General features: G+C 37.2%; 1 protein-coding gene across 1 annotated transcript in view; it reads right to left on the bottom strand.

The window, feature by feature from the left end:
- LOC108969995 (protein enhancer of sevenless 2B) overlaps positions 1-13,590 on the bottom strand; it is a 32,999-nt gene that overhangs the window by 1,519 nt on the left and 17,890 nt on the right. Inside the window, exon 2 of the mRNA XM_018935063.1 lies at positions 47-144. Coding sequence (XP_018790608.1) covers positions 47-144 — 98 coding nt within the window. The remainder of the gene's footprint in view (positions 1-46; positions 145-13,590) is intronic.

The following is a 13,590-nucleotide window of genomic DNA, read 5'->3' on the forward strand; positions in this document are numbered from 1 at the left end:
ATTAATAAATAAAAAAAATTTATGCTTGTGGTCATCACACACTCACTCATGATTTTTCATTTCTATATAGTTGCTGGGTATGAGACCCTCTTTACTGTCTAGTTCGGCACGATACCAATTTGAATCGTCTTCCATGTTTAAAATCTGCAATAGGAAAGTAAGGATTTTAAATTAATTTTAATATTTGGTGGAATATAATTTTGCTTTCCAAAAAAATATATACATACATTTTTTTTTAATTTTTAAGTGTATATAACCCCTAAAGTTCTAGTTTTTTTACAAATTAAGTTTACATTGAATTCTATAGCGGTTGCGGGCTTTGTTGTTGAAAATTTGTTAGTAATAAAATTGAAAAAAAAAAATCGAAAACAATTAGGTATTTTTATTTTTGCTATTAACGTTTTTTAACTTGTTGCTTGAAATTGTTTGATGTTTTGTATAATGAATTGTTTTGCCAATAAATTTGCATAACAAACCAGAATAATTTACTGCAAAACTCTTTATGACACTTGCAACGTGTTTTTTTGTTTTTACTTTTAGAATTATTAAATTTTTTTTTTCAAGACCTCAACGAAAAATTGTATTTGTAAAATGTTAATTTCATTAATGATCAATATTGCATACATATACGCTTACGAACTCGATCCTTATAACACAAGTGGAAACTAGATAACCTATAGGAAAACAACACCAGAAGACAGTTTGGTGTACAAATTCATTTATTCACCATCGATGGCATCGAACTACAATTTTTGATTTCGAATTAATTTGTACATCGATTTCCACAAAAGTCGGTTTTACGGTACCGAAAGGATTTTATCAGGTTAAGAGGTGCTATTTCGAAGAACACTTTTGTCGCTTACTGTAAGTGCATTGTTTATAGAATTTTACAACGCACACATTACTTTTTTTACTTTCTGAAATATGTACGTACAAATGTAACGTGCTGCAGCCTCCGCCTCGGGCAGGTCGCGTTGACCCAAATAGCAATGAAGCGTGAACTAGCGCCGAGTGACGTGACGCTGACACAAAAACAACGCGAGAATTCGTTGACAAAAGTCATTAATAATTTGGTGTGCGGAAGCGAATTGCGAAATATTTTAGATTATTTTTTCTATATTATGTGCGCATATTTCATCTATACTCTATAATTTTAGTAAATTCACATAATAAATATTTGTTTGTAAATAGATATGTGTCAATTAGACATGGAACAATGTCAACATTTGCGTTCGAATTTCATCGCTCTTTATTTTCTTATTAGCACGAACTTCGAACATGCACAGACATGTCATATCAATGAACTGCGAATTCCAATTGCAGTGACGCCCTGTTGCAGCAGCAAAAACAGCAAACAAAAAACAGAGATAAAGTGAAATATTCGCTAACGAGATAAATTATATTCTCTACATTTAATTTAGTATGTTTGAAGAAAGTTCGTGTAGTTTTGCTCGTTTCAAGTAACTGCACTTCGTCAGAGTTGTAAATGTTTTTGTCAACGCGTGCAGCTATGCGAATATGCAATTTTTTATTAGCCGCGAATTTTTGCACGACTTTAACGAATTTTTAAATAATTCAAATGAAGGTCATTTGTTGGCAGCGCACGTAAAAGTGTTGTAAAAAGTTATTTAAAAAGCCTTAAAGTAAAATGGAAATCAAAAGCAAGTTTATGTTATGTAATGTTATGGAATAATTTTGTGCGAAGCTAAAAGCTATTGATTTGTATACCACTTAAAAGAAAAAATGTAAATGCAATAAAATATTTCCATAGAAAATAAGTGAATAATACATAAGCTTACGAAAAAATTAACGAAATTAACATGCGTTTAAATAGTGTATTGTACCGACCAGATTTCGAAGTAATAAATTTTAGATTTTCACTGACCGCCATTCACAGTGGAGCTATCAACACTTTTCCGATGCCCACGCAGTGAATACCGTATTTGGAGCCAAACCCCCGCCTATTGCGGACGAAGATCTCGAGTTGCCTTGAAAATTTATAGTGACACTTGTGCAATTTTGTTCACGCTACAGTAGCAGATTTAACTCGTACTTATCTAGAATTGGCCCCGACATACCTAATATTAATGACCAGCATGCAAAGAGTCCCCGCATGACTCTAACCACATCTCCAATCATCTAAGTCTTCTCTCTCTATGATCCGACCACGTTGAAACAGTATGTTTCCTGGGTCTACCGATGGATGACTTCGATGACAACGAACTCGATCCTTATAACACAAGTGGGAACTAGATAACCTATAGGAAAACAACACCAGAAGACAGTTTGGTGTACAAATTCATTTATTCACCATCGATGGCATCGAACTACAATTTTTGATTTCGAATTAATTTGTACATCGATTTCCACAAAAGTCGGTTTTACGGTACCGAAAGGATTTATCCGGTTAAGAGGTGCTATTTCGAAGATCCTAGCCTATTTCGATTGGTAAGATAAAAAAACTACTTCGTAGTAATACTAGTATGGATCGTAGCGGAATCGGATGTAATTGGGGAAATTACTAGTAAGAAAAGTCACTTATGACTCACGATTATCAGAATGGGGACAGATCGAAGTTACTCTGTATTTTCGCGTTTTACTACTGGATGACTGAGCTTCACGTGAGCTTGAAAAGTGTGTGGGAACTATATGTACTTCCACTGTCGAAGGTTCTTGCGGTCCGAAGTAAATTGCAAGAAGCTTAAAGAACCTTTCGCTCTCAGTAAGATAGTGGACCTTCCGGTTGTAGAAAATTTAACTAGTCATTGTCAATTAAAAATAAAAAAATGTCAAGTTTCAACTTGACATGAAGCCGTTGCGCGATTAAGGCTGAACATCTATGAATATCATATCTTTTTTAGCCATTCAGGTGATCTTGTCTTTAACAATTAAATTGTGTTCCTCATCTCTGAGGTCAGATGTAGAACTTAACCTTAACCTAGATCCAACTTTAAAAATCGAAGTCTGGAGAAGCAGCTATAGAACGGTACCAAAACATAGATCCACTGAGCTCCATAACACTAGGGTTAGGTAAGGTGGTAGGGTTGACTCAGAAACGATGAATCTCACTTGAACAGATATTCGTCCTTCCCTTCAACTTAAAAAAAAATTTCATCAGATCCTCATCCATCGATCAAGCAATTTCGCTTGGTTCACCAAAGGTTTGTCTACCGAGATATTGTAATCTGTCTAGCAAAAGCTGGACTATAGAGAAGGGAGTGACAAAATGATTCCAACTCGCCTTCCTCTATGTAGCTTTGTCGAAGAGCGTCCGACCGAATATTTTGTAGCATCGCGTTTAAACCTATTGGACAGTATACAGTAAGAACAACTATAATTGTGGCGAGGTTGACTTTGCTAATAGCCAGATCGTTGAGCAGCGTCTACTGAGCTGACTAGAAGTCAGACATCGGTGAACCGATTCAACTCCAAACGGATGAAATTGAGAAAAGAGTGTGCTCCCTAGCCAACTCATTGGCTTTACAGTTTCCAGCCATTCTACTGTAACCGGGCACCCATACTAGTCTAATATGGGAAAAGCTTGAAGCTATTGCTGATCAGGTCATGCACTGCTTAACTAATAATGAACGCAGACCTCTTTGAACGAAGCTACACTTCAGAGCAGCACATCTATCTATCTATCTATACTTGATGGCAGCCACCTCCGCTTGAAACACGCTAAAGTGATTTGTACTCTGAACTTAGAGCTGCTGGAGAGCTTATAATACTAAACATTTTAAGGTTATCTAAAAAGTAATAAAATTTGATTTCTCTGATTTACACCACGAACGGTGGGCAGACCGCTACGATCATCTTTAATAAAGTTCGAATAAGATAATCTTTTTTTTTTCTGTTTCTATGACGTGTTATTATCTCAAGTAATTTGAGCTTTTGCAATAGAAGACAAATAAAATGTGCAACTAGCTACAAAATAAACAATAAATCACAAGAAAAACTAGCGAACACAGAAATCACCTACACCACAACACATGTTTGAAGACTGAATAACTGGAAAATGGAATTTCTTAACGACACGTGCGATAACCTCAACATACTAGAGATGTAATCGATATTTTTGCGTTGGCCGCGTAGCAAATGGTGTATGGTACGAACGACTGTTGTTTTTTATTGTAACATTATATGCATTTATATTACCGCTAGGTGCGGTAAGTCACCTCAGTGGCACCCAGTGACTCGCCTCGACTATCCGAACCCCACCACCAATCCACCTCACCGCCATGTACCAACATTATTATTTATCACATTACAGAAAGGCATTGCTACATATATTTCCTCGCAACTGTTCATAACATTTTTCAGCTTCGTGTTGTTGTTGTCACGGTTACGGCAGCACATCGTAAATGAAATGAATATGCCAAAAGAGGTGGCAGTTGAAATATAAAAATTCCCACAAAGGGGAGTTAATGGGCGTAAGCGTAAATGAACTGAAATGTCAGATGAAACATATAACAAAACGCAACAACAAAAGCAAACATACAGAACATGGCATTTTGTTAAATAAAGTGGCGAAGAATATATGGAAAGTAAAAAAAAAAAAACAGTTCAGCCAAGGTCAAAGTTGACTGTTAACGTGTTATTCAAAATTTAATTGCAAAGAGTTGCTGTGTTAGGTGGAAAATTCACTAAACCGCAACTGGCAATTATCCGTTAAATGGAATAATTATTCAATTAAATGCTACGAAGGAATTGCGAATTAAACGGCACTGCATTGATTCATGTTCATGATTCAAGAATCGCTTAAAACTGCAAGATGACTCAATATTTTTAAGAAAATGTTTCCAATCAATACTGAAACGCAGTAAATCGGGCTCATTTCTGAAGTGGATGGTTACCGGTGGTGAAAAGTGGTTCACTTACGACAACGAATTGCGGTGGACTGGGACACAAATCTTTACTATGTGGTTGGTGGCGTTAGCAGGGAATATTATAATATGAGCTGCTGCCTTACGGCTAGACTCTTAATCCAAACCCGTGTCCTGGAATCTGGCAGTTTGAAATACATCGAAGCGACCAGCTTTGGCGTATAGGAAAGGTGTTGTGTTCCATCAGGACAACGTCAGACCCCACACATCGACAATGACTCGACAGAAGCTCTGGAAGTATGGTTGAGAAGTTTGTATGTATTATCCTTACAGTCTGGATCTTGCTACAAGTGATTACTACTATCGATATCGAATGTTTTTGATGGTGAAAAATAATGTACCAAGATTGAGGACAATTGAGCTTTGGCACTGCGACCTATGGTCTATTGTGCCTTCTCCTATATCACATATGCTCAGAAAAGTCCAACGCTCGGAATAATTCCGGGAACTTGCTGGGCGCAATTGAGGTGATATGATATATGATCCCTGTCCACGTAGATGGACCCTAAGGCCTTGAGCGTGCTTCTACAAGTTGCTGGACAATCTAGAATTAGGTGTTCTAGACTTTGCCGTTCTATGTCGCAAAACCGGCATGTTGTGGAGGAGACTAAAGCCCAAGTTGAAAAAGTGTTGCTTGAGTCCGCAGTGTCCTGTATAGAGCGCGACAAGCAGGCGGAGAGTGATCTTATCTCTAAACCCAGCTAGGTTGTAACATCTCATTACCGTTCTCTCCCCACTATCTCCTCCATTCGGACCAACTCCTATATGCATGATTCTGTTCCAATCATCCTGGAAGCCGCCGCAGAGCGGTCTAGTTCACTGGGCAATTAATCGCCGGCTACTCTTTTATGCCTCAGCACACAGATCAGGTGTACAAGCTTACAAACTGATAAGCGGTTCAGTCTTCCTATATACTCCTCCACTAATAGCGAATTGACTTCATGAGATCGCTTTTAGTGACGCTTTAGCGGAACTCTGGTTGCGCAGTGGATTGATTTCTGTACACTGACTTCGGCTTAAAAGATATTTGTATGCGGTGCGGCAATGCCTTCCGGTATTTTCCAGGTGTCAGTGTACCACTGTATAGTGCTACCCCTCAGTACTAGGGTGAAAGTAACTCTTAACTTCTTTGTGAAGTTTACCCTCTTCGTACCGCCGTCTCTTTTAAGAAGGGTCAGTGGTGTGTTTTCCTCTAAGGTCTTCATTTATAAAGACGATTATCTTCTCTTGGGCTTAACCCTCTGCTTTCATGTCCTTAAGGGCAATAAACTGTTTCCAAATTAAATCGGTCCAATGTAGAGATCGGTTCTTTTCTGGAATACAGCTTACAGAGAACCATAAGATACCAAAATTCCACGCCAAAGCCGCTCAAAAATATGGCTTGATACAGCACGAATTTCTTCCGAAAGGACAGTCGGTCAATAAGGAGTTCTATAGATCGAAAAGATAAAACTTATCATTTGCATTTCTGCTACGACTTGAACCACAGCTGTTTGGTTGCGTTTTCGAGCTTAGCATAACGCCAATAGATTTCGTTTATAGGTGTACTTCCAAATTCATGACTCAATCACTATCTATAATCTTATGAGTAAGAAATAAATATCTGCATATCGTCAGTGATCAAATCATCAAAATGTAAATCAAGTCTGTAAATCCTAACCTAACTTAACATTACTCATGCATTAATTATTTTTAGATAAGCTATTATCTATTAATACGTACTATATTTCGCGAAACGTCATGCCGCTGCCAAAAATTGCAAACCTTCACCCAATTCGCCTCTTATCTGTCCAGCATTTTTCGCTTGTCATGTTAGTAATAAATATTCAAGCTTGTACTTCAGCTGTTTACTGCAGCGTATGCGATGGTGCAAATATTTTTTTTGTTATATAATTTTATACATATTTATGCGCAAATAGCAGCGAGGCTATTTGATAAAGAGATTTCGCGTGTGTTTCGAATTGTTGACGTGTGTGGAATAGTTAATAGGCGCTGAGATTGTCGGTCAAATTACTTTTAGCTTGCTATGCGATATGCAGGCAAGTTCTTTTGTAGTTAAGTTTTTTTAGGTATAAAAACACTAATAATCGTAAAGGGTATGCGGTCTGATTGGAACTATTCGAATTTCTACGGTTATGCTGTCATTTAATTTTTTCTCTTGGATAAGAGAAAAGAAGACACAGTAAAGTATACAGAAATGTAAATAACTCCTAAGACGGCTATTTAAGCCTCACCCGTTAACTCAAACCAAAAATTTTGGACCTGGTGGTCAATAAAAATTATTCCATGCGCATGCCAGAATACAGACGGCATAACACTAAGTGATTTACGTCAAATAATTAAAAAAATATATTTTTTTTTTGCCTCTCGATACATAGCTACAACAGTAGAGGCTTAGAATGGTACACATTTATGCAGGACAGTTTTTCCTCTTTATTTTATTGCAATCTAGGAGAAAGTATAAAAATAATCGAATATTTCGATTAATTGTTAAACTCCCTATTATCACTTTTATAATTTATTTTATATATTTTAGAAAAAGTGCAAAAAATAATAGAAAATATCGAAAAAATCGAATCATTGAAAATTTCAATTAATCGATAAATAGCTACAACAGTAGAGGCTTAGTAGCCCACAAAATTTCGATGTTATTTTTAATTTTTTTTTTTAGAAGAAAGTACAGAAATAATCGATCATTTCGATTAGTCGATAAACATGCTATAATCATTATTTTAATTTATTTTATATACATATGTATAAGCGTTTTAGAAAAAGTGCAAAACGTAAAGAAAATATCGATTAATCGATAAAAACATGTATGTACATATATGAGTTTTTCTAGAAAAATTTAAAAAGAAAAATCGAAAGTTTCAATTAATTGATAAACGCCCTATAATCCCTATTTTAAAAATATTTGGTCATTTAATATATAAAAATTAATATTAAATATGTATTAATCGCTAAAAACTTTTCTAGAAGAATTTATGAAAAAAATCGAAAATATCGAATAATCGAAAATGTCAGTTAATCGATAAACACCATACAATCACTACTTTCAAGTTTCAATTAATCGATCGATCCATAAACGCCCTACTACTACTATTTTAAAAATATTTGGTCATTTAATATATAAAAATTAATATTAAATATGTATTAATCGCTAAAAACTTTTCTAGAAGAATTTATGAAAAAAATCGAAAATATCGAATAATCGAAAATGTCAGTTAATCGATAAACACCATACAATCACTACTTTCAAGTTTCAATTAATCGATCGATCCATAAACGCCCTACTACTACTATTTTAAAAATATTTGGTCATTTAATATATAAAAATTAATATTAAATATGTATTAATCGATAAAAACCTTTCTAGAATAATTTACAAAAAATTCGAAAATATCGACTAATCCAAAATGACAATTAATCGTTACTACTTTAACATTACTTGGCCATTTAATACAAACAAAATGATATAAAATATCGATTAATCGATAAAAGTTATGTATATGACTTTCTCTAGAAAGCAAACCGATTAATCGATAAAAGCCCTGCAATTAATTGCAAATAATTTTGATTTACAAAATTTGCAAAAAGGAGAAGAAAAGAAACTGTAAACAAAAATATATTGTAGCTTTTCTCTCCACCTCTTTTAAAGCGACGTTGAGTTATTCTCTCCGCGGCCGCAAAGTTCAGATTTCAAATGATAATAGCGTTTGTTAGTCACATATGTATCTAATTAATTTTCTTCATTAATTTATTACTGCCATAACTGCACTTAAATCAAGCAACGTCGGCACACAAAGTAATTTATGCCTTCACTCATACATACATATGTACGCACACACATGCATATGCATAAGTTTCTTCATTAATTCGTTGACTAATTCGCATTTGTAAAAACAACAACAAGAAATGTGAAAAATGTGTACAGAAATAGTTAGAAATTTTCCACTGACAACAACAACAACTAATAAATCAATTACTTATAAATGGAAATGAAAAGCAACAACAATAAAAAATGAGTGATTAGGGGAAGAGTCGATGGGCGGTAGGGAGTAAGCGCGAATAGAGTCTGCAATGTGGTTGTTGTAGATGCATCTGAGAGTATCGTAAATATCGTAAAAGGCGTTATACACAATTAGAAATGAATAATATTAACTGATGCCATTACTAGCGAAATATACCGATGAACACGACGCCCAACCCAACTAGCTAGACATCGGTAAATGCTACTTAGCGCACACTTGATTATACACGAGCCCATTAAGGGGAAACGCATAGCTGCTGGAAGCCCAAGTGAAATACCTACAGCATTGCCAACTACTCACCGCCTCATTCATATCTTTATTTATGTTTATAGACGGCCAAGTGAGTACTATGTACCTATGGCGTATTTTTCCCATGACTCATGTGTGACTTTGCTTGCATAAATAAATATTATTTATTTTATTTTTTAGTTTTTTTTCTTCTTTATGCTGTAGCCGCTGACAATGACGAAGTTAATCAACTCGACAAATATATACGACAGTGTTGGCGGATGGAGATGGACGGTGTGCGGCTGAGCGGCCATGAAGTGGCAGAGCAAAAAGATATGGAAAAAATAAAAATAGAAAAGGCACAAGTACATAACTGAAAGCCGACAAGTTGCACGCATATTAACACATGGAAATCTTGGAGGCGTACAGTGGGTGAAATTGAATAAAAATTTTAAATAAAAATGTTTAAATAACCATTTTTTTTTTTAATTTCATTATAGTTACAATTGGTTCACTCCGGATCGGAAGGATCACGCAGTCGCAAAAGTTCTAGTTGTTGACCAGCGCTTGTGGAGCTCATTGGAGGTCCAAAGTTTCAATGCCAGAATGCAAGTAGACATCGGAGAAAGGACTTGATTTCAATCGGATGAAATTGAGGAAAGAGCCAACTCAACGGCTTTGTAGTTTCCAGCGATTCCGCTGTGTCCGGGCACATTAGTTTTGCGCGCACAGTTAGCGAATTCAGAGCCAATACAGTCGTTCGGCTGTCGGAGTGAAAGCACACCTCTCTGAAAGAGGCTTCAATCCGGGGCAGTACATTTACTACAGCCTTGATGGCAGCCAGAGACTAGAGTTGATGGAGAGCGTCAAATAAGCTCACTGTACCTCTCCTCCAACATCTTAGCCCTGTCCACAAATCCTTTACAGTTGTGTGAGACAAGAAATAACCAACAGAAGAAGGCTCCGCTATTCAGTGAATAGTCGAGGATTTTCAGTATGCCTAGTGTGGTCCTTTCAAGAGCCATCCACCAAAAAAAGACCCTTGCGGTGTTCGCCTATTTACTATTCGATGTGAGGAGACTACAGACTATATAATTGAGATTAGTTTCGTTCATTAACTTATTAATAGCTTCAATAATCGCCTCCAGCAGGACGTTGTTGTAGGCTCATCGATGACAAGAAAGGTTCCTACAGCAAAGTCTTTATGTATATGGGCTCCCTCCAACCATTAAACTTGGCAAGTGCAAGGCAGTATCGACCGGCCTGCTTTTGCTCTAAGCATGCTGAGCACTTAGTAGCCCGTTCCTTGGAATTCGAGCTCTGATGTACAGGTCCATGAGTTTTTCCAGAGTTTTCAATAGAAAGGAGGAGAGATTGCCTAAAGTCCAAGAGAAACATAAAGTGCATGGCAGTGGCATGAGAGCTTTTACCAGCCTTCGGAACGAAGCCGACGGAATTTGACCGTACATGTGGTCCAACCAACTGCATGATACATTTATTGAGCCGTGTAAAACTGTCATGTTATGTTTACTCAGTATTGTTTGGCATTCCATCATGGAAAGACTTATGCCTGAACAACGTTTACAAATCGTTCGATTTTAATAAGAAAATTCACGTTTTGTAAAGAATGTGTTTCGCGAACTTTGCTCAACTTATGGCTAACATAATCGGACTACTGCGCGTACTGTTCGCAACACCATCACCCATCTTGAGACCCAGCATTCATTATTGGATAATATTCGATCGAATAGACCCTTCGAGCACGCTCCATCACGCAATGAAAGAAAAGTGGCAGCCGTAGCTGAGAGTGGAACTCGGACTGACGTATAGAATTTGGCGAATTTTACATCGAGATCTTACATTGAAATCGTACCAAATAGAGTCTGTGCAAGAACTGAAGCCGCTCGACCTTCCCAAAAGATATCGCTTTGCTCTAGGGGCTCTTGAAAAGTTCCAAGAAGATTCGTCGCTTTCGAGCCAAATTTTGTTCAGCAATGAGGCCCATTTCTGACTCAACGGTTATGTAAACAAGCGATTTCCGCATGATTTGTCAACCTTTACTCTTTTACTGTTTTTTTTTAATAAAAATTATTTTAATTGCATTTTTGCCTGCCGTTGCCCACTGTAGCTACTGTTTGCGTGTTTTTGTATAGATGACATACGACTTGAAAACTTTCAGTAGCATTTTTTCAATTTATTACCAGCTTTTCTCGAGCTATTTATTAGCCTGCTCACAGTTTTTACTGGACTCTTTGCATAAATAAACACATTTTCTTATACTTTTAACTTGAGAAAAGTTAATTATTTTTCAATTTTTGCTATTTCCACACCCAATCGTTATTGCTATACGGTGTGCGTTGATTTTTTATCAAACTACGCGCCACTCGGCGCTTCGTCTTCTCTTGTGTGCGGTGCCAACGCTATTTCATTGAAATTCCATTCGTCTTCAGTTAATTCACTTTGTTAATTTTAAAGTAATTTTTCGCGTCTTTTTTCTTACTTTTTCTTCCGCTATTTTGTTCCTATAGCTGGCGACCAACAAACAACAATAAAGCATTGCCGCCTGGAAACAAACACAAACATTGATTTCTGCGCATAAAATAGCAAACTTTGTATGTGGATTTATCTAATGGACCGACCATGTCCATAAAAGCATACATAGGCACGCATAAACATACTCGTATACACACACAAGTACCACACATTGTAAGAGTGGTCGCCACACCGCCACGACCGCGCTTCAGCAAAATTAGCAGCCAATTTTTAATGGGTGCATGTGTCCAAATTTAGGTCTCACCGTTTGTTTGTGTTGTTGTTATTGTTGCTGCTTTTGACTGTTGTGCACGTTGGCCGGTTCATGGGCGATAAACCGTAGCTGGATTAGCGCTATAAACGTTAAGTATATATAATGATGTTGATAGTTTTGGTCAATATTTGTAAATGCTTAGTCAGCTGAAATTCAGTTATCTATTTTATGGAGAAAACAAACATGCTAAGTGATGTTTTCTAAGATTCTATTTACATGGAGAACGTAAGCTTGGTAGCTGCTCGCTGACTTTTCGCTCTCTTTATTAGCTCCTACGTATATCCACCAATTAAGAGTTGTTGCAATATATGTATGTATGTATGTATATAAATAAGTTGCTGTCTCCGTACCCAGCTTAAGGAAATAAATACGCACATAAATATTGCTTATTATGAGGCATCATCTTATTGAATTTCAAATGAGTTGATATGAAATGTTATTATCTCAATCGTGAAAATAAATATTTTTTCCCTTTCTTGTTATTCAGAATACAAGAATTTCTTAACCATGGATAAGAGTATCCAATATATTCTATTCAATATTCAATATTCTAGTTGAGCACAATTATGCCGTGAAGTACCAAGATGGTTTTATTCGCCAGAAGGTATAAGATCCTCGGAGCTACTTGTGGATAGGAGGCTTTCATGGAAGCCGAATATCGAAGAGAATGCAAAAAAAAGATATCGATTGCTTTGTACTGGAGCCATTCGCAGAAGTTTGAATCTCTCACCGAAAGTGGTTCTCTGGCTCTACGATACTATAGGCAAGCCCATCATGTGCTATGGAGTCTTTATGTGGTAGAGGGCTCTAGAAAAGACCACAATTGCAAAGAAACTCGAGATCGTACAACGGACTCATCGGCGCTCATCAGCATGTGTGGTACCCTAAGGTTTACTTTAAACATGGAATTTCACGCCATCCTGGACATATTGTCCGTTGACATCGCCGGAGGATGTATGGCTGCGCAAGTTGCAATCAGTGTCAGAGAGTCTGGGTTCCTAAAAGAATAGGGGTCTGAACACTCGGAAATCCTCACTCACTTTGACTTCAACCGGATCACTTCGATCATGGTGTCGCCAAACCGAACTCTGGCGGCTCGTTCTTTACTCATTTAACGGCGAAGGAGTTGTGGGTGGGAAGAAGACGTTGGAGGAGAGGGACATTGAGCTTCCTGCCGGATAAGTCAAAGCTGAGGGGGAAGGTAAGTGAAAGATCTACTGTCAGGAGCTCTCTATCAACGGCAATTTTAGACTTCCTGATTATTGCGGTGTCTTCCAGGTCGAGGTTGCAGCCATTAAGATAGTCGTAGATTTACTGTTCCGGAGTGCAACATCCTTCAGGGAAGTGACCATCAGATAGCAGAGCGCCGATACTAGCTTTAAAATCATCAACAGTGCGTTCAGGGCTGGTCGAAGAGTGCATATCCTCGCTACCAATAGCATCGAGTTGTTTGTCAGCATCGGTACATGCGCTGTCGCAAAAGCCTTTTAGCCCAATATCGATCACAAGAGTTTTTTTTGGCCTCAGTCAGACTAGCGGGGCTTTCAACGGACCATTGCTCTATTGGCGTACACGCAGTAAGTCTGGGGATCCTACCAGACGCCATCTGCAGATATTGTATGGAAGAACACAGGATTTCTTC

The sequence above is a fragment of the Bactrocera latifrons genome, unplaced genomic scaffold, assembly GCF_001853355.1.
Source record: "Bactrocera latifrons isolate USDA-ARS-PBARC rearing strain unplaced genomic scaffold, ASM185335v1 scaffold_275, whole genome shotgun sequence".
Classification (NCBI taxonomy): Eukaryota; Metazoa; Arthropoda; class Insecta; order Diptera; family Tephritidae; genus Bactrocera; species Bactrocera latifrons.